At 45.3% G+C, this 27,351-nt stretch overlaps 1 protein-coding gene across 2 annotated transcripts in view; it reads right to left on the bottom strand.

The window, feature by feature from the left end:
- Positions 1–27,351, bottom strand: part of FECH (ferrochelatase) — a 126,116-nt gene that overhangs the window by 64,065 nt on the left and 34,700 nt on the right. For both annotated transcript variants that reach the window (XM_029579658.1, XM_029579665.1), the window contains exons 5-6: positions 14,347–14,481; positions 6,410–6,516 (exon numbers count right to left, since the gene is read on the bottom strand). In XM_029579658.1, coding sequence (XP_029435518.1) covers positions 6,410–6,516; positions 14,347–14,481 — 242 coding nt within the window. The remainder of the gene's footprint in view (positions 1–6,409; positions 6,517–14,346; positions 14,482–27,351) is intronic.

Genomic DNA, 27,351 nt, shown 5'->3' with positions numbered 1-27,351 from the left:
CAGGCGATATTCACCCATATCTGTCTCCCTGTCCAGAGTCAGCAGAGAAATTGATTGATTCAAGTGAAAATACAAGCCACGTTTGGCAAAAAAGATGGAACAGTACATAACTTATAGCCCCCGGAGTCACTCGCAGAAACGGTTCCCAGCAAGACAAAGTCTGCAGTTTGGAGACTCTCTGTGCAGAACAAACTGCCACAAGAAACACCTTTTTCAAGGTAAGTAACCTCAAAGAATGCTACACAGCGGTCGAAAGGTGACCATAGAGAAACCCCTTTCCTTAGATGGTCTTCGTCAAACCACCATTGCAGTTGTATGCTCATCTCCACCGGTAGGTGAAGCCATATCCTGTGAACTCCAACAAGCCAGCAGAATGGGCTCAAGAGGGCACATATGCACCCTTGCTCACGGAACCACTTCTAGGTTGGTCGCCATCAACCAAGCAGCTGTAGATAAGACTACACTGTTGGGTGTATTTTTTCTGTCAACAGAAATGCGTCAGAAGTGGCCCTCCAGCAGGAACACCCTGCCTTGTTTCTTGTCGATCTGAAATGCAGCAAGAGATACTCCAGTGTCTGTGATGGCTGCAGATTGCTCTTGGGCAAGTTCACCATCCAACCTAGTTCCTGTAGCAAGGAGGCACCTTGCATGAGATCCAAAGGTTCTCTTCCAGACTTTTGGCCTGAAGAGCCAATCATCTAAGTATGGGAGAATCAAAACGCCATCCTTTCTGCAGATTGCTGCAATCACTACCATAATCTTAGGTTCTGGGTGCGAAAGCCAACACAAAAAGCAACACTCAAAACTGAAAACGTTGCCCCAAAACAATGAAATGCACAAACCTTTGATGCTCCAGATAGATGGGAATATGAAGGAATGTCTGACAAATCCAGAGATGTCAGGAACTCCCGATTGTACTGCTATATCATTGAATGTAAGGTTTCCATGCGAAAAACAGTCACCCGCAAATGAAGATTAACTCCCTTGAGATTTAGGATGGGGCGAAAGACGATCTCTTTCTTGGGCACAACAAAATAAATAGAAATACAGCCCATAGGAGTCTTGACAACATACACTCCATTGCTAGTCTCTTCTGGTCTGACATGATCTCAATCCACCTCCGATAAAAAAGCAACAGGCGACCCCTATCTCCTGCTCCATTGAGAGGCTCAGGGGGCACTATCCAAGTCTGCGCCCCTTCTGGACTGCCTCGATTGAAAGGACTGAGACCTGCCCAAAGGCAGAGTCCTCTGAGAAGTCGCTCCTCTGTAGGGTCGAAAGTCTCTGAAACCCCTAGCACAAGCTCTCGTGCTGAAGGAGCGTGGAGTTTGCATCTTATCCTCTGGTAACTGAGGAACCTGGGGGGTGATTCACTTATTGGCCATTTCTTTTTTTCCGCTCATTCTGCAAAAAGAGTGATCATTTAAAGGGCAATTTAGTAAGATCAGACTTCGAGGTTGTATCAGCCGACCAATTCATGAGCCATAGCTGACGCCTGGCCGTTATTAAAGAAGCCACAGTCTGGCCGGTGCGGACCCAATCGCAGTCCGCACCTGCCAAAAAAGCATCTGCCGGGACCATCACTGCCCTGGAATTCACAGCAGATTCATCAATTTCCTGAGAGAAGTAAACAGAGCGAGCCACAAGGGAGCAAAAGAAGCCATCTGCAAATTCATTGCCATTGCTTCGAGGCCTGCTTAAGGATGACCTACAGGGATAGTCGTCCACTTGGTGATGGCACACACAAGCGCATCCACTTTCGGAAGCGCAATTGCGCTCTCCAGCCAGATCCGGGGGTACAGCCCTTCCAAAGCTCATCCCCCTTTAAAATTAGCTTCTGGGGCACCTCATTCAAGATCAATCAATTCTTGAATAGCCTCTATAATAGGGAGAAAACACGAGGCTTTATGCAAAGAAATCAAAATGGGATCTTTCTTTGGCTCAGACATGGAATCACCCCCCTCGGTACACCCAGCATCTTCAATGTCTGGGAATTCAGAGCATCTCTTTGAAGGAAATGCAACATAAGTTATATACGGCTCCAGCCCCGAACGAATTTTCCCCATCCTCCAGGGAGTACGGATCGGCTTCATCATCCGCATCATTCAGGTTCCTATCGGCTTGCCCCGCAACAGGTCAAGATGTACACCAACTCTTACCTGCAGCACCAGGTGCGCGGGAAACCGCAGCCCGCGATCCTGACCAGTTAAGATTGGCTGGGGCTGCCGACCGTGCCTGAAGAAAAGACTGCAGCCCTTGATAAATTCCACCCAAGAAAAGGCAGAGGGGTCCAGGCCAAAACCAGGGGGCATCGGTCCTGCGCCCACTGAACTCTCTTTCCCCGCTGACGAACAGTTAGGAGAGCCCCAAATTCAGGCGAAACCTCTGGCAGCTCTTTTTCCATTCCCGCATCATGCTGGGAAAGACTGGGCTTAGCAAAATCAGCCAGAGACAATTCTCCCTGAGCCTCCAAACAGTGCTGACACAAGTTAGAGGGAACGCCGGGATAAGATGCCTGAATATGGCAAGCCAATACAATACTAAGGGAAATAAATCACAAATCGGTTCCCCAATATACACTATCACCCAACACAAAAGGAGAACCTTAACTATTAATCTCATATATAATTTTAAAACACATTTATTAAGAATAATACATCCTAATACAACCCCCTAAATACATACAATATAATCAGCCACACATTAAAACATCACATACTATTAGCATATAGGCAGTGAACAAATATAATCATCAATTTATTTAACACATCATTTCTAGCACCATATCATAATGTTTTACATTGACTCCTATTTAAACATCATGTACTCAATAAGATCTCATCTCAATCATCACATGTAGTTCATTAAAGTGCTTTTCAATGCAGATTCCAGTAGTTTTCAACTCCACGGCTTTCCTCCATTAATTACTGCCACAATGTGATTTAATAAGTACTGCTCAGTGGGTGATAGTGAATATGGCAAGCAGCACAAAGGATAAGCTGGTTAGATTTCTTTGCTATCAGTGCCATAGAGTTGTCAGTATGCTCCAACAGGCATCTGAGAACTGTGAGCACAGCTGGGCTCACAATAGGTGCTGAAAAAAAAAATTAGGCACCTAATACACCATTCAGGTAGATGCACAACTGAGAGCCCACCCGAGTGCTCGCTGTCCGCATTCAACTTGAGGCACCCTTAAGTGCACCACTGTGCGTCCACCTAAGCGCCCCTACGTGCATAACTGAGCATCCCTATGCGCCCGACTGAGCGCCCAGGTAGGCGCACAAACAGATGCACAGCCGGACATGTAAGCTCAAACTGACATACTAAGAGGGCAGCTTTATGTGCAGAGAAAAAAGCTCACGGGAACAGACTTTGGATTGGCGCACAGAGAAGGGAAGGGGGAGGAATCCCTCAAATCAACTTCCCCTTACCTCCTTTTTTTTTTTTTTTAAATTGCTCTTTATCTGAGCTCAGCCTGACCTGGCCAAATGCAGCATCAGTCATCAGCTGCGGGGGGAGAGTGCATAGGCCTTTGCCGCTGTGCTCGGCTTCCTGTACCTGCTTGCCTTTCAGCTGTTTTTTGTTTTGGTTTTTTAAATTAAAATATTAAAATAAGAGCAGAGAATCCTGCTCAATTGAGGGAGGGAGAAAATTCTTTTACCTCAGGAGCCCAATAACAAATTCCTTTCAGCCTACCAGGCCACAGTCCACCGCACAGGACGCCTATCTACTGTCTGCTGGAGACAGAGAATACTGGCCGACTAATGACTGCATAGATGCCCTATATGGAGCGACATCAGCAAACCTATTGATCTTGGCCTCTATCTGCTGGTCTGGCATGACCTGACTGGACAAAGAGGGGAAAAAAAAAAAAAAAGATGTTAAACAAAGGTTTTTGATCCAGGAAGACTGCAAGCCTTGGCACAATGGCTGAAAAGCAGACTGAAGTTCCAGTTAACAGTTCTCAGCTCAAGTCCTCACAGCCCCCCCCCCCCCCAGAAGTTCTGGTTCAAGCATATACAATACTATTTGTGCATAGCCAGGGAACCAGAACTTTTTGGGGGTCCTGGGGTCTGGGCTGCTGCCTCCAGAAAGGCCCAATGCAGCATAGCAATGGATAACCACCGGCAAGGGCTGAAAAAACTAGAAAACCCATCGAGGAAGTAGCTTCCCAATAAACCATTTCAATATCTCACTGTCTTGATTAATCTTGATCACTACGGTTTCTGATGGTTGGACACACTTTCCTTGATGTGTAACAAGAGTAAGGGACCAATTGGGATCAATACTTACTAACTTTTATCCACAGTTCAGAGTCTTTTTATTTTGTTTAAAGATTTTTTTTTTATTATTTGTTCAAGAATAGAAAAAAGTATTAATCTCAGAGTCTGAAACATAATTTTGCCAGCAGCTCTACTCTTATGCCTTGAAAACATAATTATAAGCAACCACACACACACTCTCAGGAGAGTGCAGTTTATTTAGTTTCAATTTCTATTTCTTTTGGCATTTATATTCCGCAACTTCCAATAAATATTGATCAGTGCCATCCTACCCAGGGCACTATCTAAAATCAAAACACATAGAAAAACGGCAGAGAAGAAAGAGCGGCTAGGACAAGAGGCTGTGAGAACGAAGGCATTTCAGCATCAGGACAGGTAAGCATGAAGCAGTAGGCTATGAAGTGAAGCTGGAAGAGTCTTCAATACCATGAGATATTTTATTCCCGTGGAAGTAAGAAAGGAGCCATGAGCAGCCCGCTTAGTGCAAGGCTGAAAGCAGCAGCGAAAGAGAGAGAAAACAGAAGGGCCAGACCAGGAATTCGTCCATGTGAAAAGCAATAAACGTCAGAATGTACCACAGGAGCGGGGGGAGAGGAGAGGGAGAGGGGGAGAGAGAGAGAGAGATGAGAGAGACTGATGCAAAAAATCAGCGCAGGAATGGGTGCTCGGTGTTTGAGCTCCCGCTTTCCTAACGCACACCCCGGCACCTCTCCTGGGCCAGAGATTGAATATTTAAATAAGGGGGTCGCGCTGCCAAGGAGGCGCTAGGGACAAATGTGCACCCCTACTACCCTCCCTGGCAGAAGGTGTCCAGGAAAGGTGGCTGACAGTAGGTTAGGAAAACAGATGCTCAATTTTACGAACATCCATTTCCTAACCTGTGCACAAGCAATGGGTTAGGAAAATGGACACTCATTAATTGAGCGTCCCTTTTCCTACCTGATGCTAGCACACTTTTTTTTTTAAACCTTTTGGTTCCTTCAATTTTATGTCGCCACGATATTAAGTCAGAGGATGTACAGAAAAGCAATATTTTTCTGCTTTCCTGTACACTTTTTTGGGCGTGGGTTGGGTGCACATTTTTTTTTTTTTGGATCTGGGGAGAATAGCTAATAGCCTCATCAACGTGCATTTGCTTGTGATGGTGCTATTAGTTTTGTGGGGGGTTTTGAACACGCTAATCCCCTTATAGCATTAATGGGTTATGGACGCCCATCCAGCCACGGGTTAATCAGTGCACTTGGCTGAGTGCACTGTATTACATCGCCCTTATATGACTGAGTAAGCTGAGAGGAAGAGGGTCAAGAAGAGAGTCAGTCAGAAGGAAACCGGAGACTAATAATCCATGAGAACTGACCTTTCTCTGCAATTATCCCTGATGATGGCTACCTTTTGCTACCAGCATTCTCATGACTAAACAAAAAAAATTAAAAAAAAAATCTAACTCATGAAATTTCTCAGGAAGTTAGCTGGTAATGGAAAAAAATCATTGAGATGGAAGAATATTTAAAAAATGTGGGTGCCACGCAAAATGTTTTTTCTTATAATTTTTTTTGTTTGTTTTATTATTATTTAATTTATTTAGGTCAACTTTTTTTTTTTTTTTTGCTTTTCTGTCCCAGCCTCTTCCACCCTTCCATTCAGCTTATACTTCCCCATTACTCTAGTCCAGTCTCTTATCTTCCACTAGCCTCTCCTCTGCAGCCCAATAGCAGTGACAGTCTCTTCTCCTTGTTGCCTGGTAGCAGTGGCTGGCACTATGAACCAATATATTTAAGTGCCTGGGATTTTTCTCTCTCTGATTTTGATGATACCTGAAAACAGGATAGTTTTAAGTGATGCAATAGCAATGAATATGCCCCATCCTTTATGCACATTGCAGGAGGGATTTCTGTGCTCTCAAAAGATCAGGTGCTTCATCATCTTACCTTGAGCCAATAAAAAGGTAGTGCAGCCTGCAAAGATGACATTCTCGCCCCACCTCCAGCTCCCGTCATTGACCAATACAGCTATCAACTCTGCACAACTACCATTCATCTTGGACATGCTAATGATATATGAATCCTCTCACTTTGACCAGTAAACCTGCTGTAGCTCCTATTCCACCAATGGCACAGCCCACTTACCTGAACAAGGAGAGGGTGAGTGGGCCACCTGTCAATAGTGCTCCACTTCATACCAGGCTGCTTCCCTTTCATGTGGTAATACCGGTAGATTGCATTCAAGCTACTTCCTGAAAACACAGAGGCAAATCAGCCATAATCATCCAACATGCAAAAAGTAGTGTGAAAAAAAAAAAAAATCATGACAATGTATAGAACAGGGCTGTGGTATGCATTACACCAAAATTTCTCTCTCACATGATTATGTAGGACATTTCACTGTGTCCATTAGAGAATAGCAGTGCTTTCCTCCTTCATGGTTATGATGCAGGAAAGAAAGCAGACCTGCTCCTGACATCTGCACCTACAGAAATCTTTTCTGTACAAATCCGTTATATACACCCAGGGAACACAAAGAACCTTGGGCAAGTCACTTCACACTCCACTGCCTCACGAACAAACTTACAGGGTCATTCACTAAAATGCATTAGGCTGTTATTGCGGGTATTAGGGCCCTAACGCCCATGATAATGCTATAACACATGCATTATTTATCGCGTCGCACAACGCGAATGAAAATTTTGAAAATGTATTAAAAGGGGAGGAGTTGGGGAGAGGTTTGGGTGGGGCCTATGAAAATGAGGGGCATTAACGCAGCGTGCGATAGAATAATGCACATTATCGCACGTTTCTAATGCCAGAAATAACTACACATTATTTTCCTGGCGTTAAGCTGTGCAATATGCCCGAAACAGAATTCACAATATTTATCGAGCAGGGAGAGGAGAGGAGAGAGAGAGAGAGACAGACTCTGGGGTGGCACGCATAATTGTCTTCTATATATACCACTATAGGAGGGTGATCTAGTAACTCGAGATGATGTTTTGATGGTGGACTAGGGATTTGAGGCCAGGTTTACATGCACAGTACACATCAATGAAGAATGGATGTGATTTGGAATGAGGAATGATACACAAAGATGTTCTCTTGCCCTAGCTTGATAATACCCCAGTAGAGATGCATCAAGCTAGGGCGAGAGAACATTGGAGAAAACTCATCTTTTTTTTGGAAGAGGATGAAAGGTGGGACCGGTCAAAAGATCAAGACAGACTAAGATCCCAGAGCAGCTCAGGTATTTGCAAAGGTGGTTGAATATGTTTAATCCCTCTCAGAAACCTAGCAACGTCTGGAAGCGAAGAGAGAGAGAGAGTACTACTTTGAACTCATCCCCTATAACAAGCCAAAGCTGTGACCTGCAACTTCAGCATATTAAGGTCCAATCCCTTAACCAAATCTTCCTGTAGAAAGTCCAAGATTATGGGTACTGCCACCCCGGAGGAGTGACACTGCTGCTCCATGCACCAATTCTCAAAAACTCAAAACTCTTACATAAGCCAGTGAGGTAGAAAATTTTAGAGCTCATAATAAGGTGCTCATCACCGCTGAAAAATAACCATGCTTCAACAGTCTAGCCAAACTATAAGATGAAACTGATTTGGATTTTCATGAAAAATCTACCCCGATGCGGAAGTCCTTTTTGCATCAGTAAACACAACAGCCTGCCGACTATTAGATGCTGGAGATCGCATAGCATGGCCTACATGGCCAATCCAGGGCCATCAGAAGAACTAATCCCGGATGCCCCGTAATTCTCTGTAGCAACCTGTCAATCATTGTCCATGGGGAAATACCTAAAGCAACTGATCCTGCGGCCATGTATGAACGAGAACATCAATCCGAGCGCTTGAGAACCTCTTCTGAGGCTGTCCTGCCCATGGCAGCAGTTTGTCCATTTCCTTAGAAGCCTGTTGACTCCAGGTTCCCCCTTGACGATTTATGTATGCCACATCCATAGTGGTGTCAGACACCACTTTTACTGCTCTTCCACTCAACCAGTCTGCAAACTTCAAGAATACCAATCAAATTGCACGAGCCTCCAGTCGATTGATAGACCACCCCATCTCCTCGGGAAACCACTGCCCTTATGCCATTAGTTCCTGGCAGTGGGCCCCCAGCCCTGGAGACTTGAATCCATTGTGACAACTATCCAAATCGGGAATCTCTAAGTCCACCCCCTTGGAGAAATGATCTTTCTGCATCCACCAAAAGCAACTTGTGTGTCACCTCCAACAGAAGGGCCATCCATAACATGTACTCCTGAGACAGGATTCCACTAAGATAGCAATGTCCTCTGAAGTGGATGCATATGTGCCCTTACCTATGGAACCACTTCCAATGTTATAGCCATGGAACACAATGTGCTATCGAACAGACCTTCGCTCTCAGGGCCCGTATTTGCCCCCATAACCTCTGGATGTGTTGCACCGAAGAAACACTTTGCTTTATGCCATATTGAAACTGACTCCCAAATACTGAAGAATCTGCGCCGGCTGTAGACTGCTCTTGGCTAGAATAACTACACAATCTACTCCTGTAGCAGCTGCACCACCCTGCGAGACATGACCTGCTTCTCAGATGCTGTCTTGGTCCTGATCAACCAGTTGTCCAGATACGGATGGACCAATATGCTTTCCTTGATAGGGCAGTGGCTTCTACCACCACCATTACCTTGGAAAAGGTTCTTGGCACTGTAGCCAAACTGAACAGGAAAGCCTGAAACTGGTAATGTGAAACTAGTACTGCAAAGCACAAGAATCGCTGATGCTCCTCTCGGATGGGGGTGTTCAGATAGGCCTCCGTTAGATCGAGGGATGCTAGAAACTCTCCCTTCTGTACTGCCATAATCACATATAGCAAGATTTCCTTTCTGAAGCGGGTCAGGCATAAGAACTCATTTAGTCTCTTCAGATCCAAAATAGGACAGAAGGAACCCTCCCTCCTTAAATGGAATAACTACCATACCTGCCTGATCCTCTGGAACAGGAACTATGGCCTTTAAGTCGATCAACCGTTGCAATGTGGCTTGAATGGATGCTCTTTTCTCTGTAGATATGCATGGGGAAATCATAAGAATTCGTTTGTGAGCAGAAAAATTCCAGGGCATAGCTGTCTCTCACCAGCTCCAAGACCCATTGGTCTGAAGTGCTATGGGTCCTCCTTTGATAAAATTGAGATAGACCTATCCAAGTATGGATCCCCCAAAACCTCACTGCGAGATATGGGAAACTCCAGAACCAGAGCTGCCATCCTTACCAGTCTTCTTTGACCAAAAGGACTGATTTTTTTTTTTTTTTTAATAGAAAACATTTCTCTCTTCTTCAGGATGCAATGCACAGTATGGCAAACTGTCCCTTATGGTTCCATCTAGGGAGTGAGAAGGAAATTCTTACCCCAGGAGCTACCCCAAGGGAAAATATTCACACCAGGAGGAGGAGGAAGGGCTACCTCATATATAAAAAAGTCTGTTCAAACTAGAGAACAGGTGAAATGCTTCTGTGACCATTTGACTCCCCTCTGAGCCACAGGGGAAGCCTTCTCCCTGAAGAAGCATACACAGAGGAATTTGAGGTCCAGTAGAGGCCCTGAGAACTCAAACCCTCCCTACCAATCTCACAGCCTGCTTATGAGAATTATTAAGGGCAACATCCACATAGGACCCATCAGATTCCAAACTGCTGCAATCAGTGAACCCTCAGCAATGTTAGCCCCCTTTTTTTCCCCACGCAGCCTGTTAGAAATTGAGGTGGGCGTACTGTGCTTAGGGCCTGAAAAACCCCAAAACACTTGGCCAAACCCCAAAACTTCAGGACAAGAAACCTATTAGGGACAGAGGCAACTTAGGCTTCCATGCTTTCCGTCCTGAGGTATAGGGGTGCCAGGGATAATCCCTCGAGTCGCCTATGCCACCAGCCATTGTACCTGGAAGGAATGTGTTCACAGAGCCCTCAAAAAATGGAACCTGTGACCAGATTCAATCCATTCAGACTGCTGCAGCAGACAGATAAAATCACAACCCGTGAAAATCTCCGCTGCTGCCATGAACACAAAACACTTGGAAAACAGAAGCTGAAACCTAGAAAAGTACTCCATCTGGTACAGGGCCAGCTGATTTTAAGCCACATGGGACTGAACACAGGAACCTTTTCACCCCCTTCTCTCTCTCTCCCATACCTCAAGATGGCTGCTGTTCCTACCTCTGAGTGAAACTCCCTGTGGATCAGAAAAGAAATACAGCCTGTTCCATGAAGCGATCCCCCTTGTAATGGCACTTAAAAATGCCTCTGTTCTTGTTCATTTTAAAGCTTAAAAACAGTTGCAGCAATTAATTATTCACACGGTTTTCAGAGTGGCACCGGCATGCCTCCACAGTTGCGGTCAGACGCAAAACATTTTCCCATGCTCTCCAAGAGACGCTTGTCCAGGCACCTTGCACTACTGTATTCGTACAGAGACCTCCCTATGGGGTTCTGATACCGCCCATAGCACAAATCACGAGGGCGCTCATACGGAGGACCTCCCCATGTGGCTAAGATAACATTCATCATGCAAAAATCACCAGACTAATAAAAGTTCCTTTGGCCTCACACGTGAACCTGCGCACACGAGGAGACGGCCATTTGTTTCAGTTAGTAAGGCTGCAACTGTTTGCGGTTATGCAACGCAGACCCACTGCTGCCACCAATGCGATTCCCTACAGAATTAGCTCTCCCCTGCCACTGGGACACCTAATATGCCTGGAGACTTCCCCAGAACTTCAGTGCTAATTATCAATGGCCTGCGCTTAGGTTGTATGAAGTTTGTAATCTTGAGATACGGGAACAGATAGCAAATTTGAACCCGAAGTCCCTCAACACATGTGTGGATCATCAGGTTGCAACTTTTAGTCAATGAATATAATTTCTCAACATAAAGAAGCTTGTGGAGAATCACTTTTAAACTGCGCCTTCCACTTCACTGGTAACAAAATAGGGTAATGTGCTCTGTTGGACTAAAACCTAAAAGCAGCCTTGACGCTGTGGTTCGTATAAGCTATAGCATCCAAATTTGTCTCTTTGGCAGACCCTACATAAAGGCCGTCACAATAATCTATCTGCCCAAAACAGCCAGACCTGCAAAACCTCTAAGATGCTCTTCAGTGACATGGGAAGCGTTCAGCAGGTTTCCCACAGCTGACTTTTTTTTCTGCCACTGACCCCTGTAACTGCCATGGGCCTCTCTTTAACTCAGGCCACAATATGTAAACAAATGCATTAAGGAAAAAAAAAAATTACAAACATTGGGGCTCCTTTAACAGAACCCAGGCTTCCTTGTTTTTGCTTCCCTGGCTCTGAGCCATTTTGAATTGGGCTTTTATAGCCCTCAGTCCCCACTCATCTGCCGAGGCCATTCCATCTCAAACACTGGCATGGTGTACCAGGCACTGAAAAGCAATACCATGAGCATCACTGAGGCAACAGACGACTCCAACACAAGAATAACTAAGTTTTATTAACGCTGGCCACACCCAGACTAATTGCAAGCCCTGTGTGGTTTGTTCCTACACCCTGGCCTAAAATCATAGGGCTGGATTTACGCGCACCGGGCCTATTTTAAAAAGGCCCGGGGACACGCATAAAGCCCTGGGGCTTTACTAAAGGGGCGGGGCCAGAGGCCTCCGACAGCGGCCATTGCCGCTGTGTTGGAGGATCGTGTGCTGGCAGGCTGCCAGCAGGCGCCACAGGTATGATAAAACTTTTGGCGGGGTTAGAGTAGGGCTGGGGGGGGGGGGGGAAGGTCAGGGCTAGGGGGGACGAGAAGTTCCCTCACAGGCCACTCCAATTTCGGAATGGGGAAAGCGGCTTGGCTCGGCGCACGCAAGGGGCACCCTCTTGTGCGTGCCGACCCCTGATTTTATAACTTGCGTGTGCAAGTTATAAAATTGGGTGTACGTGTACGCGCCGGGTAGCGCGCGCACTCTTTTAAAATCTACCCATATTCTTTAACCCTGCAGTGCCTAAAATTTTATCTGTTCCTGATTTCCATAAGAGTTCTGTGGAATCTTAGGAGCACATATGTTACTCAGAGTTAAGTGTGATTAGTCATCACCAAGGCTCCTGGTTGGTCTGAAGCTAGATTCTGCACCAAAGTGTCATCTAAAATGTATGCAGATAACATCCAGTTGATATATTTAAACAAGTCAATTGTTTTGAGGGATAGAAAAGGCTCCAAAACGTTTGACTGATATATATAATTGGATGGATAGAAATAAGTTAATTTTAAATCCAGTTGAAAGCATAAGCCATGTGGTTTCTAAGACCCCTCTGTCCTAGTAGAATATGTTTATTTTTAGATGGAACGCTGGTAGTTTTAAAGATACTGTAAGGAACCTAGGTTTTTATTTTTGATGAACAGTTGACCTTTAACGTCCACATTTTTAAAAAGTGTTAAGAAATTGCTGAGACATGCAAAGCATATTTTTATCTATGGAAGTCTTTTGAACTTTAATGCAATCTTTATAGTAACATAGGAAAATTGGTTCGTACCACAGATCAGTCCATACTCCTGGGTTTTGCCTCCCCGCCAGCAGATGGAGACAAACTTTCACTGATACTGTACATAACCCAGTGTGCCACCTGCAGTCCTCTCAGAAGTGAGGCCGCGACATAGAAGTGAGCTGCCTGACCTGAAAATACTGGGCCCTGGTGGAAGAGAGTCAACTGATGTTCGAACCTCAGGGGGGCAATCTAAGGCCATGCTGATCAGATCTAGAACGCACGGTTGATCCTGGTAGTCTGGAACTACCAGGATCATGTTGCCCAGATGTTTCACTATCCACCAGAGGCCATGGAAGGAAGACAAAGAAGAATCTCTTGAGTCCATGACAGCACCAGAGCTCAGATTCCTTCTGTACTAGGTTCTGTTCAGCAGCTGTAAAACTGCGATGCAACTGTGTTCTCTTTGGGCAGGATACCCCACTTCTGTGAATGAATGAGACACATTGCTACCTCCAATAGCTCTCATTTCCTGGGGTCTAACTTTCTCCAACTGAGAAAATCCATCTGAATATTTTTCACTCCGGCAACTTGAGTCACTGCCAGCCACGGCAAGTGCTGCTCTGCCCAGAGAATCAATTCTCAGACCTCTTAAGCCATTGCCTGATTCTTGGTTCCCGCCTTGATGGTTGATGTAGGCCACCCTCGTCGCATTGTCCAACAGGATCTGTACTGGATGGCCGCGCCACCTTGGTAGACAGGTAAGGAACGTGAAATGCACCGCTCTTCTCTCTAACCTATTGATAGGCCATGAGGCCTGTTTTGACCACTGGCCCTGTGCCAACTGATCTTGCCACACTGCCCTGCATCCAGAGAGGCTTGCATCGGTGGTGACTATAACCCCATTTGGAACCTCCAATTCCACACCAACGCTTGAGACTGGTGCGGAGTAAGCCACCATGAAAGACTCTCCCTGGCTCCCCCTCCCCCCCGGCACCATTTTGAATACTGGCAGCTGACGGCCCCCAGGAGCTGGAGTTCGCTCTGAGCTCCCGGGCTGGACCACCAGAGACATTGAGAGAGTCTTGGGGGGATTGGAATTTCATGGGTTCTCCTTTCATTTTTTTTTCTTCCCGAAATGCAACGAAATAGGAAATAAAGATGAAATTTCCTATTTAGTTGCAAACGATTGCACAACTCTCTTATTCACAGCTCTGTCTAGTTATGGTTTGGATGATACTTCTTGAGCGCACAAGATCCAGGAAAAATGTTAAAAAGAACATCAATTATTTGGGGTTTTTTTACATCAAGGACCCAGAAACCTATGAAAGAGTCAGCAGATTTCCCAGGACAAATATTTTCTACGCAGAGACCATTTCTTCCATCTTTCATGTAACACTTATTCTCAAATTATACTATTTTTAATCACATTTCTTCTATATAGAGCTCTTCTCCACAGAACTGTACACATCTTACTAAGAACTTCTTAGGTGCAACAAATTCTCCTGAATGTAGTTAATTTCTGCTCTATACCAAGAATGATGAGGTGGGGGGGGGGGGGACTTTGGCAGGCCCCTCCTGCATGCCTACCTGTGGTAGAACAGCTGTACTGGGGATACTGTGTGAATGCAACAGCCCTTTCAATGCCATCTTGCTCCATCTCTTCTATGGCTTCTTCCGTCAGCGGGTGGACGTACCGGAAACCAATATAATATTTGTGGGGTGCTGTTAGTGGAAAGAAACAATAAATAAATGACATCTTAACCCCCGTCTCTTCCTGAAGCGCCTCCCTCTGGTTTGACAGTCTGGCAGATAAGCACTGATCGCTTGTATAAAAGCATCTAGCAAACACTACAAAGCGGGCCTGGCAGACTCTAGAAGGTTTAGTATAGGTTTGGTTCCCAGAACGTGTGCACTGAATTCCCATGATGCATTTATATGCAGATGGAGTCTAACCTTCAACCACTTTTTATCCAGAAAGAAAGACACAAAGCCAGCTGCTGCACAAATTCTTGAATCCAGCAAGCATAACACCTGGCATGGAGCAGACATGAACATCAGTTATTTACACTTCGGATAATAGAAGGACTAGGGGGCATTCCATGAAGTTAGCAAGTAGCACATTTAAGACTAATCGGAGAAAATTCTTTTTCACTCAACGCACAATTAAGCTTTAGAACTTGTTGCCAGAGGATGTGGTTAGTGCAGTTAGTGTAGCTGGGTTCAAAAAGGTTTGGATAAGTTCTTGGAGGAGAAGTCCATTAATTGCTATTAATCAAGTTTACTTAGGGAATGGCCTCTGCTATTACTGGCATCAGTAGCATGGGATCCTCTTGGTGTTTGGGTAATTGCCAGGTTCTTGTGGCCTGGTTTGGCCTCTGTTGGAAACAGGATGCTGGGCGTAATGGACCCTTGGTCTGACCCGGCATGGCAATTTCTTATGGTCTTAACATCTTGGAGCATTTCAAGGCACAACTCTCTTAAAAAGTCTAAATATATTATTTCTCTTATAAATGCAGACTGAATGAGGCTAGCAGGGTTAAAAATAAAAATTTTAACGACTTTTTGTGCTCTGCTTTGGCATCAGAGAAAAGCAGTGAGGGTTCAGCTGGTCAGCAGGGAACACAGATCCAGTTTTTTGGTTTTTAGATCAACACTAGTTTCCTGATGCCGTCAGTGATCCATTTACAAAATGTCGGAAGGGACTCAGACAGTCAAGTCCTGCAACATTCTAAGGCAATACCTCTACAGGCTGCTGTAAAACTAAAAAAAAACAATGTTTTGTAAGCTACCTCCTGCAAAAAAAATATAGTGTGGACTTGAAATACTTTAAAAGAAATAAATACACAGAATACGCAAAAGTCCCCAAACTGCACAATAATGGGTTTCTGGCACGTACACCACATCAATAAGAGCAGAGGAATCTTTCAGCGCTGTACAGCCCAAGGATACCACCTGTTCCATGCTAGGCATCACTCCCATGGCCTGGGGATCGTTACAGTACGCTGCGGCTTGCATCACTGCCACGGCTCCAAAACGTAGGAGGATTCAGGGATCAAAAGGCATTAACTAGATTCATATAGTTGTCATCACTGGAAATGTCGGTTTTAGAACATAAAGCATGGTGGGCAAGAAGAATGAGAACATCCAGTTCAGGGGTCCCACAATCATAGCCCACAGAGCTTGGTTTTCCAGCCCACCAAGCCTTTTTTCCAGTGGTCAGATCTGGCCCATACGAGGGTTTTGGGGGTTTGTTTTGTTTTTTAACCCCCACCTTCAAGTACGGTTGCAGCAGAAAGGCTGGCAGGGTTTCTTAGGCCATGCCAGTGATAGAAGGGCCACCAGACAACAGCCTTGGAAAGGGCCATGTGTAGGGAGGCCAGGATTGCCAGCAGAAAATCAAGATGAGGGGAGGATCCTGAGGAGAGGGAAAGGAATATGCAATGCGAGTGAGAAGAGAGTGGGAGGGGAGGGAGTGTGTGTGTGTAAGAGGGAAAGGAAAAGGAATGAATGGGAGTGGAGGGAGTATGCGAGAGAAAATGGAGGAAAGGAATGAGTGGGGAGGAGGGTGTGTGCGTGAGAGAGAATGGGAAAAGAATGAGTGGGAGGGGTGTAATGTGTGAGAGAGAAAGAAAGTGTCTATATGAGTGAGCGAGAAAGGAATGAGCAGGAGGGGAGGGAGAGTGGGCGGGCATGTGAGGGGGAGAGAAAGTAATGTGTGCGTGAGAGGGAGGGAGGGGGCGTGCTATACATACACAGGCACACAAATATGTCCCCACACCTTAGGAGAAGGGCTCCTACGAGTGTGGCACAGCTGGAAACTTCCAAGACCAGAATTATTATTACTCACACACATGAGAATCCTGCCCTCTGCTTTCCCCCTGTCGCAGAATTTCAAATCAGTGAAAGGGTTAAGGGTTAAACATGACCTCCTCCCCAGCCCAGTTAATCCTGGGGCCGATGCAATAAAATGTTCTCAGCCTAGTGCACGAGTTTACGTGCGGTTGGACACACATTTTGGACGCGCTAGACTAGCACTCGATGCAATAAGGGAGATTAGCGCGTCCAAAACGCACGCCCAAACAAACGCAAACCCGATAGCGCCTGTCAGATGTAAACTGTATGCAGATGAGGACATCAGATATGACACCCGGTGCAGAAAAGCCCTGGGTGCCTAACGCACACTTTTTAACGTGACAAATTTAACTCCAGCTCTGGAGGCGAACTTGCAGTCAAGGATTCATGAAAAACATTAAAAAAATAGATTCTCTGTGGTGCAATAAGCTGGTCCTCCCTCCTTAGTAATGTTGTGACACTTTAATTTACGGCTTTGGTGGAGAAAATTGCATATTTTGACTTGATTAAAAGAAACCCACTTTTCTTATGGCCACACAATTTAGATGCCCTCAGAAGGGGGCACCTAACATTTTGTTTTAGATTGCTGAAGTGAACTATGGCACCCGCTGCAATAAACTATTGAGGGCTAAGGATGCACAGTTTTCCTTTAGCGCACTTTTTTTTTTTTTTAATACGGTCTCTCGTTTAAATGTTGCATCGGGCGCCCAGGAATGTGGCTGCCTGCGTGTTAAGACAACGGGTGCACGATACTAGCGCCCGCTTTTTACTGCATCGCCCCATATCCCTGTTTATCCCCATATCCCTGCATCGCCCCATATCCCTGTTTATCCCCATATCCCTGTTTATCAAAATCTGGATGGGGTGATAGAGGGGAATCCCCTGGTCTGGCTCATTCCATGATTTGAAATTTTTATATGGCCTTTCCTCTGAAAAATCTGGAGGTGACCCCCTAATCTAATTGCTCTTTCCATTGATATTTCAGCAATAGGGCATGTGGATTTTAATTGACTGAAAACTTATCCAAATCACATGATGGACTTGAGCTTCCAAAACTATCTGGCACAGAACATCTCAACGAGGGACCCAGATGGTTTTCAGCCCTCACCTAGAGGCCGCAGTTTCCTCGAGGACTAGTCTGGCTTCTAGGATTCTGCACTGTTCCACTTCTCGCAATCAGATGTATTCCCCTAGCGCACGCTGCCACCATGGAAGTAGGCCTGCCTCGCTTCACTCACGCGGTCGCTGCAATAGCCAAGGTGCCCTTTTAGACAGGCCTGAGAACGGCAGCACTGCTTGAAGGCACGCCGGCGAGAACACCTCTCCAGAAGAGCAGAGCGACTGCTCTGTGCTCTGCCCACCACATCCACAGGGGACGAGGCGAAAGAAACCTTTCTGATGCCAGCAGTAGAGAGAGAGAGAGTATAGATTTCAAGAGCCAGTAAATCTTGATCTTGCGGCAAGATCAATACCAGGCATGCAGGGATGGAGGGCTCTAAATCTTTTGATATTCGGCAGCTGATAGCATAAAGGAGCTCCCTCTTCCAGTTTAGGAGGAGGAGGACCGGGGGCAGTTCTCTCACAGCTGACAAGGTTAATTGTTTTGAGAATGGAAACAATCTTGCTTGCTTTAATTGCACATCAGGATAAAAGTGCCTCTTAATTACTTTATACTGCCTCCTCTGTGGGATCCTGCTACTTTCATTGTTTGACCAGCAAGCACAGGGCTTCTTGTACCTGGTGACTATCAGCCCGGGAGAGGGGCAGCACAGCAGTACAAGGTGGAAAACACAGCGGCTCCCTAATGGTGCTTTCATTTAGGTCACTATAGGATAGGGTTTTGTCCCATACATTTCCCTTCCCACCCACTTCTCTAAAAATTATTTTGTCTAATGATATATTGTAACCGAACCTTTGACGGCACCTGTTAGAATGTACTATAGTACACTTTTACTTACATTAAATATGTGCCTACATATAAACCGTTGCGATGGTATATAACTTAGTGACGGTATAGAAAAGATTTTAAATAAATAAAATAAATATATGCTATTCGGAAAGTACAGCAACTCTCTTCTGTTATCAGGAGACTGCTGCCAGTGGCCCGGGGCACCTGGTTTGCCCAAGAACAGGAGTTGACTCTGCAAGGCAGCTCTGGGCTTCCTGTGTACAAATAGTGCAGCTCTAGCTCAAGCCATCAGGCTGCCTCACTCTTACTACTTATGCAGTATCGTGAAGATGCTAAAAGTTATATAGCAATTGCAGCTTATTTTAAGATGAAAAGGCAAACATGTTCGTAGCTCAGGAGGCGGCCCTGGAACACGATAGACACAATACATTTCTCCAAGGAGGAGTGGCCTGAGAACCAGGGAAGGCAGGGCTCAATTCCTATTCCCCGACTGACTGTTGGCGTCCGGTCTTCGATATCTTCGTCCCGCCTACCTCTCGCTACTCTCAGCTCCTCCCACTGCTTACCGTTCTCGCCGACATCCCCGGACCAGCTTTGATGCTGCCTCCCGCCATCTCCTTCAAGTTACCTCTAGGGCGCGCGTGCGCATGCCACCCTCATCTTTAACTCTACATTGGCGCGAACCTCAGGGGTATCCCCCTGTTCTGATGTCACGTCTTCCGGGTATATCTGCCTACAGTATTTGCTAGCTCGTTGAGTTAGCAACAGCATTCGTACGGATGGAATTCGCTCTCCGTTCCTAAGCTACTCTGCCACGAACCTCAGGGGCATCCCCCTGTTCTGATGTCACGTCTTCCGGGTATATCTGCCTACAGTATTTGCTAGCTCGTTGAGTTAGCAACAGCATTCGTACGGATGGAATTCGCTCTCCGTTCCTAAGCTACTCTGCCACTCCAGCGCTATCTGGAACTCTTACTATCCTTCAGGGTCTCTAACGGGGTACCCGCTCCTCGGGGGCCTCTCTGCTTCTTTCAGGTGCTATCAGGAAACTGGTACTCGCTCCTCGAGGGCCCAAGTTCCCTGTGTCGCTGCCTGCTACCTCTATCCTTTTACTTGGAAGAACTAACTTACAGTTATCATCAGTGAGTACAGAAAACATCTCTCTCCACAGTATTGCTTCGCCGGAATCAGGTACTCGCTCGAGGGCCTGCTCTCCACTCCGGTGCCAGACCTCATCTAATGGAATCTCTATTACTGCTAAGTGAGTACAACAATACCGAGTCTCTCTGCTCTAAGGGATCAGGTACTCGCTCCTCGAGGGCCTGCTCTCCCTGTCTCGGAGCTTCTCCTATTTCTACATTGAATGTTAATCTTATTATGTGCTCATAACTCTCAGTCTCTTTCCACTACAGCACTGCTTTGCAGAGGATCCGCTGTTCCAGCGTTCAGTGAGAGATGCACCCAGCCGGGCTCTACAACCACTACTCACTACTGCCACCTCTGGTGGTTCCATATACTATTTAATAAAAGATTGAAATCTGTGTTTGTCTATCCGAGTGTAGCCTGACACCATGGTCCCTCACGGGACTGCCCCCCGTGGGCGAGGTCAGCTGCCACAGTGTCCAAGGATCCACCCAAACACAATTAACCAGAACACTGACACTCCTTGCGACCTTGAGCAAGTCATTTCATCTCCCACTGCCTCTGGTATCCACTTAAGATTCTAAACTCTTTGGGGAAGGGGCTCATTGTACCTGAATTCTAATAACGCTGTAAGCCCCTTTGAGCATCAATGGAAATGGGGGGCTAAAAATCCAAAGCTCTCTATTAAATTATTACAGAAGTTTGAACGTCAAGAGACGGCAGGTGACTGCACACACTTGAGCACCTTGAGGTGGTCCTGGAGTTAAAGCAAAATGCCGATACTTGCACGAGGTGCTGCGTACAATCCATGCAGAAGGGGGAACGAATATTCAGGCAGGCCCTGCTTTATGACAGGGCTTCCCAACCCTCTGCTGGAGGCGCACCTAGCCAGTTGGACTTTCAGGATTACCACAACGGATCTGGCATGAGATCGGACATCCAAAGAACACAAATCTCTCATATGCATATTCATTATGGATCTCCTGAAAACCAAACTGGTCAGCTGGGCCTCCAGGAGGGGGACTGGGCACATCCGATGGCAGCCGAAGGAAACATTGGAATCAGCTCTGTGGCAAATCTGCAGCAAGAGCCTGCAGTGCTTGTCCTGTCAATAAGAGTGGCTGGGCATTACAGATATCCGACAAACGTAGGATCTGGAGAGGAGTAAGGAAGGAAACTTCAGGCAGCACTAACAGAAACAGAGGAGCCTCTAAAAAACCATCGGAGAGGCCCTAAGGTTCAAGGAATTTGCAACAGAATAAGGTAAAAAGGCAAAAACTACTGATGCTCTAACTGGCCAAACAGAGACCGAAGCACAAGAATATATAGTGAGGCCGATTCACTAAGCCTTTTCGCTGACAGAGAATGGGAGACCGGCCTTTAGTGCATCAGGCCCTCCCCGAGTATCAGAAATAGCAGTCAGACCACAGTACCGCACGGACTTCTCGGCAACCGGGAGATCATCCTGGCTGTCCTGCTTGAATTTCACACGCGATTTCCTTTCCTTGCTGTCAATTTAGTTATTTGCTAAAGGCCTGCATTTTTTCATGCATCTGGAAGGTTCGTCACTTTCAGGTCTAAGTCGAGTCTGAATCTGATGAATGTAAGGGATGTTCCCAACCATCCTAAGTCCAGGTTTCTGTTGGTCTTAGTTAAAAAAAACAACAACACAAAAACAAAAAACGGAGTACTGGGTACTCTTTCAAGTAAAGCGCAGCGATAGACCCTCATGCAGGAACTCAACACTTTAAGGGCAATTTTCCAAGCTTCACATCTACGCTGCAAAGCCCAAGCAGACTTTCCTTTTGGAAAATTGTCTCAGGTATAAAGTAGCCGCTGCCTTTTATACCTTTTTGGGTAGGTGAAATTTCTCTAAAAATTAAAAGAAAAAAAAAAAAACCACACGCGTGGATTTGAAAATACAATGTAAGCAAATGCTCCCTCTAAATGCAGCTAAAAGAATGGATATTGTGAGACGGCGCAGGGACATTTAGCCGCTCTGACAGGGCTCTTTACCAAATCCACATTCTATCCAGATACATGGGGATTTTTACCCAAGTAAAATGCCTTTGAACACTGCCCCCTACATTTTTAAATCATCATTTTTAAAATGTCTTAAGCAAGTCCCATGGACCTGAGAGCAGCCGAGCTAGCAATAGGCACAGACAGACGCATATCCCCTGACTTTGATTGGTCAACATTTACTATGTTGTCACAAATGACATCACCATACACTCCAAGAAGCAATCCAAGACGTTCTATGGGAGGTAGCAGCGTCTCTCGGTTTCTTTTTTGCTGTAATAATTTTTTTTTTTCCAAAATCTGTTTATTCTGACACGATAAATCTAAACCAGCAGCATACATTAAATATAACAAATCAAATATCAATGCAACATATTAAAGCTACAACAATGAGAATAGTGAGCGTCATATTCCCCATGTCATTTTATAGAAGTTATCCTCCCCGCACCCCCCCAAACAAAAACTAAAAATGGTCCCCCTCATAGCCTAAAGCCCCCCAGCAGCATTCACGCATCTTTGAGGCGAGTGGGACATGAGAAGTAATGTAATTCTCCTCTAGAGCCGCTCTTCTTCCACCCTGGAGAGTACCCCACATTTTGCAATTTGCTTTGCTCGTCTGCAGGCAATAAGTTCATAAAAACATTCCCTTTCTGGCCAAGAGACGCACATCAAAAGTTTTCCTTTTGCATAAGGGTAGCCATATGTTCTCGCCACATTGCAAAAGAGGGCGAGCTCTCCCGGATCCACTCTCTCAGAATACATTTACGTGACAGTAATAAGCCTATCGCAACATCAGGTGCTAGATTATCTAAAGCCGTCATGTCCCCAACAGGAGAACATCCGCCTGGAAGGGCAGGTTAATTTTTGTGCACTTAGCCAAGCACAGTATCGCTTCCTGCTAAAAAGGTGTAATTTTTATAACGTGAGAAAAAGGATACATGAGTAACCTTTTTTCACTTATGGCAAGTGTCCATGTCCACCATTCCCATCTTAACCAAGCACAGTCTGTCCGCTTGGCACTGATGCAATATCTTATACTGCATCTCTTTGTAACGTATCACTAGAGTTAGAAACAAAACACGGATCTGGTCAGATGTAAAAAGACACTTTCATTTCACTGCTCCAGTACTCTGCCAGGTTGCTTAACCCACTGTAGTTCATATGATTTCTATAAAACCCATACCACTGGGATACAGAGTTTTCCCCCTCTGCTGTTTGTTCCATTTCCGCAGCAAATTTAAGCTCCGTTATTTGTTCATCAGTTAATTTCAAACTAAAATAAATGTCGGAATTGCAAATATCCCAAAACATTTTTATGCTGTTTTAATAATTTCTTTTTTTTTTTTTAATGACCAAGCAATAACATTTTTTAATTGATAAAAGCATGGATATTATTTTAAATATTGACCAGCCATGGTCGGTGAACAGTACCTGCCTCGTTCACACAGCAAACATGGAGCAAAAGGATTCAGCGAGTGCGACTTAAATTCACAATGCGGCTGCTCCAGGGCTTTGGGGGGGGGGGGGGGGGGGGGGAGAATGTTTGATGATCTTGCAGTAAATCCTTCTGCTTGATACAGTGTTCTCCAGCTCCATATCCTTAGGGACAAGCTGAGCCTATCCTGGCTTTACCCCCCCCCCCCCCCCCCCTGCATGCAAGGAGATGTCAGAGTGCCCTAAGAAAAGCAGGACTGCATAGCCCAGGGCTAGCTCAGCTGGTCCCGCCGTCATGGAGTTATAGGATCATCCTGACTATGCACCAAGCAATGCTTTAGAAAGTATGCAGTCCATAAACCGTACACTTCTCTTTCCACTTGCTAATAAAAGGAAGGAGGTTGTAAGCAGAAGAGCACAAACTGAAAGTGCTAATTATACACCCCCCCCCCCACCCCTGTCACCTGAAACAAACTGAGGGTTTTCAGCCACATTACCACTGAATGCCATAGCACTCAAGAGTCAAAGCGTGGAGCAAAGCGGTGCTGCGTGATGCCAACAAGAAACCGCTTTCAGAGAGCTCCATTTTCCAACAACGGTTTGCGGAGTGTTATCTATCCCTCCCAGGGTAGCATGGCTCACAAACGCAGAGTATCCTTTTACAGCCTGCTCGCCAGATGAGCCCTCCCTGCCTTATCTCTCCATGCAGCTCGACACGCCTCAACTCAGGCCCACACAGTTTCACATACCTGCCAGCTGAACAGGAGGATACAAGAGATGCAAGAAGCAGGTCAAAGAAAACCCAGGACGGAATCGCTCACGGTAATGCAGGAAGGCAAGTAAAGCCATGCGAGGAAAACCCCGGGTTCTGCAAATCGGGGCTAGTTAACAACGAAGCTGGGTAGCCAAAATAGCAAAAGTAAGCATAGAGAGGAAAAAGATCATGTCAATGCTAAAAAAAAAAAAAAAGAGATACATTTTTACGGCACAAAAGTTAAATAACCGCTTTAAATCGCATAATTCTAAAATCAGCTATGTCCTTGCTAAAAAAAAAAAAGCAAAACACAGAAAACAAGCCTGAAAGAAAACCACCAAGAGCCTGGTTCAGGGAGGGCACTGGTGAGGAGTCCACTGGACCTGGCAGGGCAGAGAAACATGAGGGTCCCACAAAACTGCTTTACTTGGCTACATGAGATCCTTTTCCGCCTGGGATTTCTATACTGCTAGCACCTGGAGAAGGCGATTTCCAAACAGCTCACCTGCAGGTAACATTTCACCTGCAGACTTCAGCCAGAATGATCGAAGTCAATGCACGCATGTAACTGCACAGTGGAAAATTTGTAGCTTTGTGCCAAAACCCCCGCATGCAGTCACTCCTCCTCATGGGGGATTTACTCGCCAATGTTCAAAAAAATCAAAAGCAGGTGTGTAAATCCTCATCCTCTCATCCCCTCCTAAACACCTATTCAGCCTGCATGTAAAAAAGTATGTGCAACGCGGTATTTACACAGGTACACGCTGGGGCTATTTCAAAGAATCAATTCAAACCATTCTGCGCGTCTTAAGTGCTTCTGAAAATGACCCTGCTTTATGCATAGGGCCCATCGGAGTTTGTTGCCTTTTAAGAACAAAAATACTTAAGACTTGCCATACTGGGTCAGACCAAGGGTCCATCAAGCCCAGTATCCTGTGTCCAACAGTGGCCAATCTAGGTCACAAGTACCTGGCAGGATCCCAAGGGGTAAACAGATTCCAACCTACATATCCCAGGGATAAGAAATGAATTTCTGCAACTCCCTCCTTAAGAACATAAGAAATTGCCATACTGGGTCAGACCAAGGGTCCATCAAGCCCAGCATCCTGTTTCCAACAGAGGCCAAACCAGGCCACAAGAACCTGGCAATTACCCAAACACTAAGAAGATCCCATGCTACTGATGCAATTAATAGCAGTGCCTATTCCCTAAGTCAACTTGATGAATAGCAGTTAATGGACTTCTCCTCCAAGAACTTATCCAAACCTTTTTTAAACCCAGCTACACTAACTGCATTAACCACATCCTCTGGCAACAAATTCCAGTGTATATAAAAGCCTAATAAATAAAAAATAAATAAAATTTGATAACCTCACTCATCGTATTCCTTTCCAGATCATTTATAAATATATTGAAAAGCACCGGTCCAAGTACAGATCCCTGAGGCACTGCACTGTTTACCCTTTTCCACTGAGAAAATTGTCCTTTTAATCCTACTCTGTTTCTTGTCTTTTAACCAGTTTGTAATCTGGTTACATCGCCACCTATCCCATGACTTTTTAGTTTTCTTAGAAGCCTCTCATGAGGGACTTTGTCAAACGACTTCTGAAAATCCAAATACACTACTGTAAGGAATCAGGTAGGCGAGAATAAGGTAAAAGTAAAATAATATGTTTATTGATATACAATCTTAATAATTCTAAGTATTAAAGGTATACAGTTCTAAGTACTAAAATATACAATTCTAAACATATACAGTTCTAAGAACTAAAGTATATACAGTTCTAAGCATGTACAGTTCTTAAGCATTATTGCTAAGCATATTCATCTGTATCCGTGCACAATATTTCGGCCAATACTCACAACACCCTTTTCATCAGCCTGCCTCAGAGAGAGAGCCCACCACAGGCAAAAGGGACCCAGTCACTTTGTACGTCTACAAAGGACACACAGCACTTTGCATACCAGCAAAGTGAAAGTATGTTTCTCGCTCTCCCCACTTTGCAGCCATAGCTGTTCGTCCTTTATGGTCCAATGTCAACAAGTGTGCGTGCAGGATAGGATTACTCACTATCCCTGCCAGCAGTTCCAGTCTAAACAATACTCAAGGATAGTCAGGTCATCTCTACTCCAGGCCGAATGTCAGTGCTGCAGCTGATTCTGCAATATCCCTTAAACTACCTTTCCTCCAGAATCCTCTCCAAACCTTTTTTAAATGCAGCTACACTAACAGTTTTCACCACATCCTCTGGCAATGAATTCCAGAGCTTAATTATATGTTGAGTAAAAATATATTTTCTCTTATTAGTTTAAATGTATCACCTTGTAACTTCATTGCGAGACTCCTATTCTTTGTATGTTTTGAAAGAGTAAATCATTTACTCATTCCATTCATTTTATAAACCTCTGAAAAATCTCATCTCTGCCGTTTCTTCTCCAAGCTGAAGAGCCCTAACTTCTTCAGCCTTTCCTTGTAGAAAAGCCATTCCATCCTCTTTATCATTTTGGTTGCCTGTCTTTGTACCTTTTCTAATTTATTTTTTTTTTAAGAGGAAAACCTACGGCCTCAAACACACCACAGCTCTCTAGGGTTTTTAAAGCAAAGCCCCATTTAAAGTGCACAGCTTTCTGCTGGCGCCCGAAAGATCACCCCCAAAAAGCGGCAACTCTCCAGCGGCCTCTGCTTCAACAGGGCAGGGCGGGCGCTCCTGCAGCCAGAGTGAGGAAAGTCTGGGGCATAGTCAGAGATTCTGCAGGCACATCTGCAGCAAGTGTGCATTTACCACCAAGTACACAAGGGGCAATTTCTAGTGAAAATCTTAGAAATGCTTTTCAATATGCTCCTTTACAAAAAATTAAAAAGAACCTTTCCAGCTTCTGTAGTGTGCCACCCTCTCTTATTTCTTTGCTTCTGCATTTGTCTTCTACGTCTGCTTTCAAATTCATCTTCCCCTGTCTCACACCCTTACACTGCAGTCTGACGCGCCCTCTCCCCCCCACCAGCCTTTTTCCCTTTCCTATCCTCCTCCTCCTGTCTTTCCTCCCTTCCCCATCATTCCTCCTGTCCCTTCTCGGTCTTCCCTCCCTCCCTCCCATCTCCTATATTTTCTTCTCGCTCCTTTTCCCACATTTCTTACTCTCCCACTTTACTCCCAACTTTCCCTCCAACTTGCTACTGCTGTCTCCCTCACAGCACCAGTGGCTCTTTCCTCTTTAGCCCAAGAGTGGAAGGGAAAGTATATTTACCATGTTAATCATCGCCTAGGATAAATCTCTGTTTATGTATCTTTAACATATAGTTTTTTGTTTGATTATATTTATCACTCTCCAGTTGTTTTAGTTTAAAATCTGTCCTGTCTTCCATCTCCCATGTTTTACGCTCCCTGTTTAATGTAACTTTACTTTCTACCTAGATGTTAATTGGTTTCCCCTCAGTTATATTGTAAACCGATACGATAAGACCTGGTCTTGAGTATCG

Source organism: Rhinatrema bivittatum, chromosome 1 (assembly GCF_901001135.1).
Source record: "Rhinatrema bivittatum chromosome 1, aRhiBiv1.1, whole genome shotgun sequence".
NCBI lineage: Eukaryota > Metazoa > Chordata > Amphibia > Gymnophiona > Rhinatrematidae > Rhinatrema > Rhinatrema bivittatum.
This window is presented reverse-complemented; position numbering and strand designations above follow the sequence as displayed.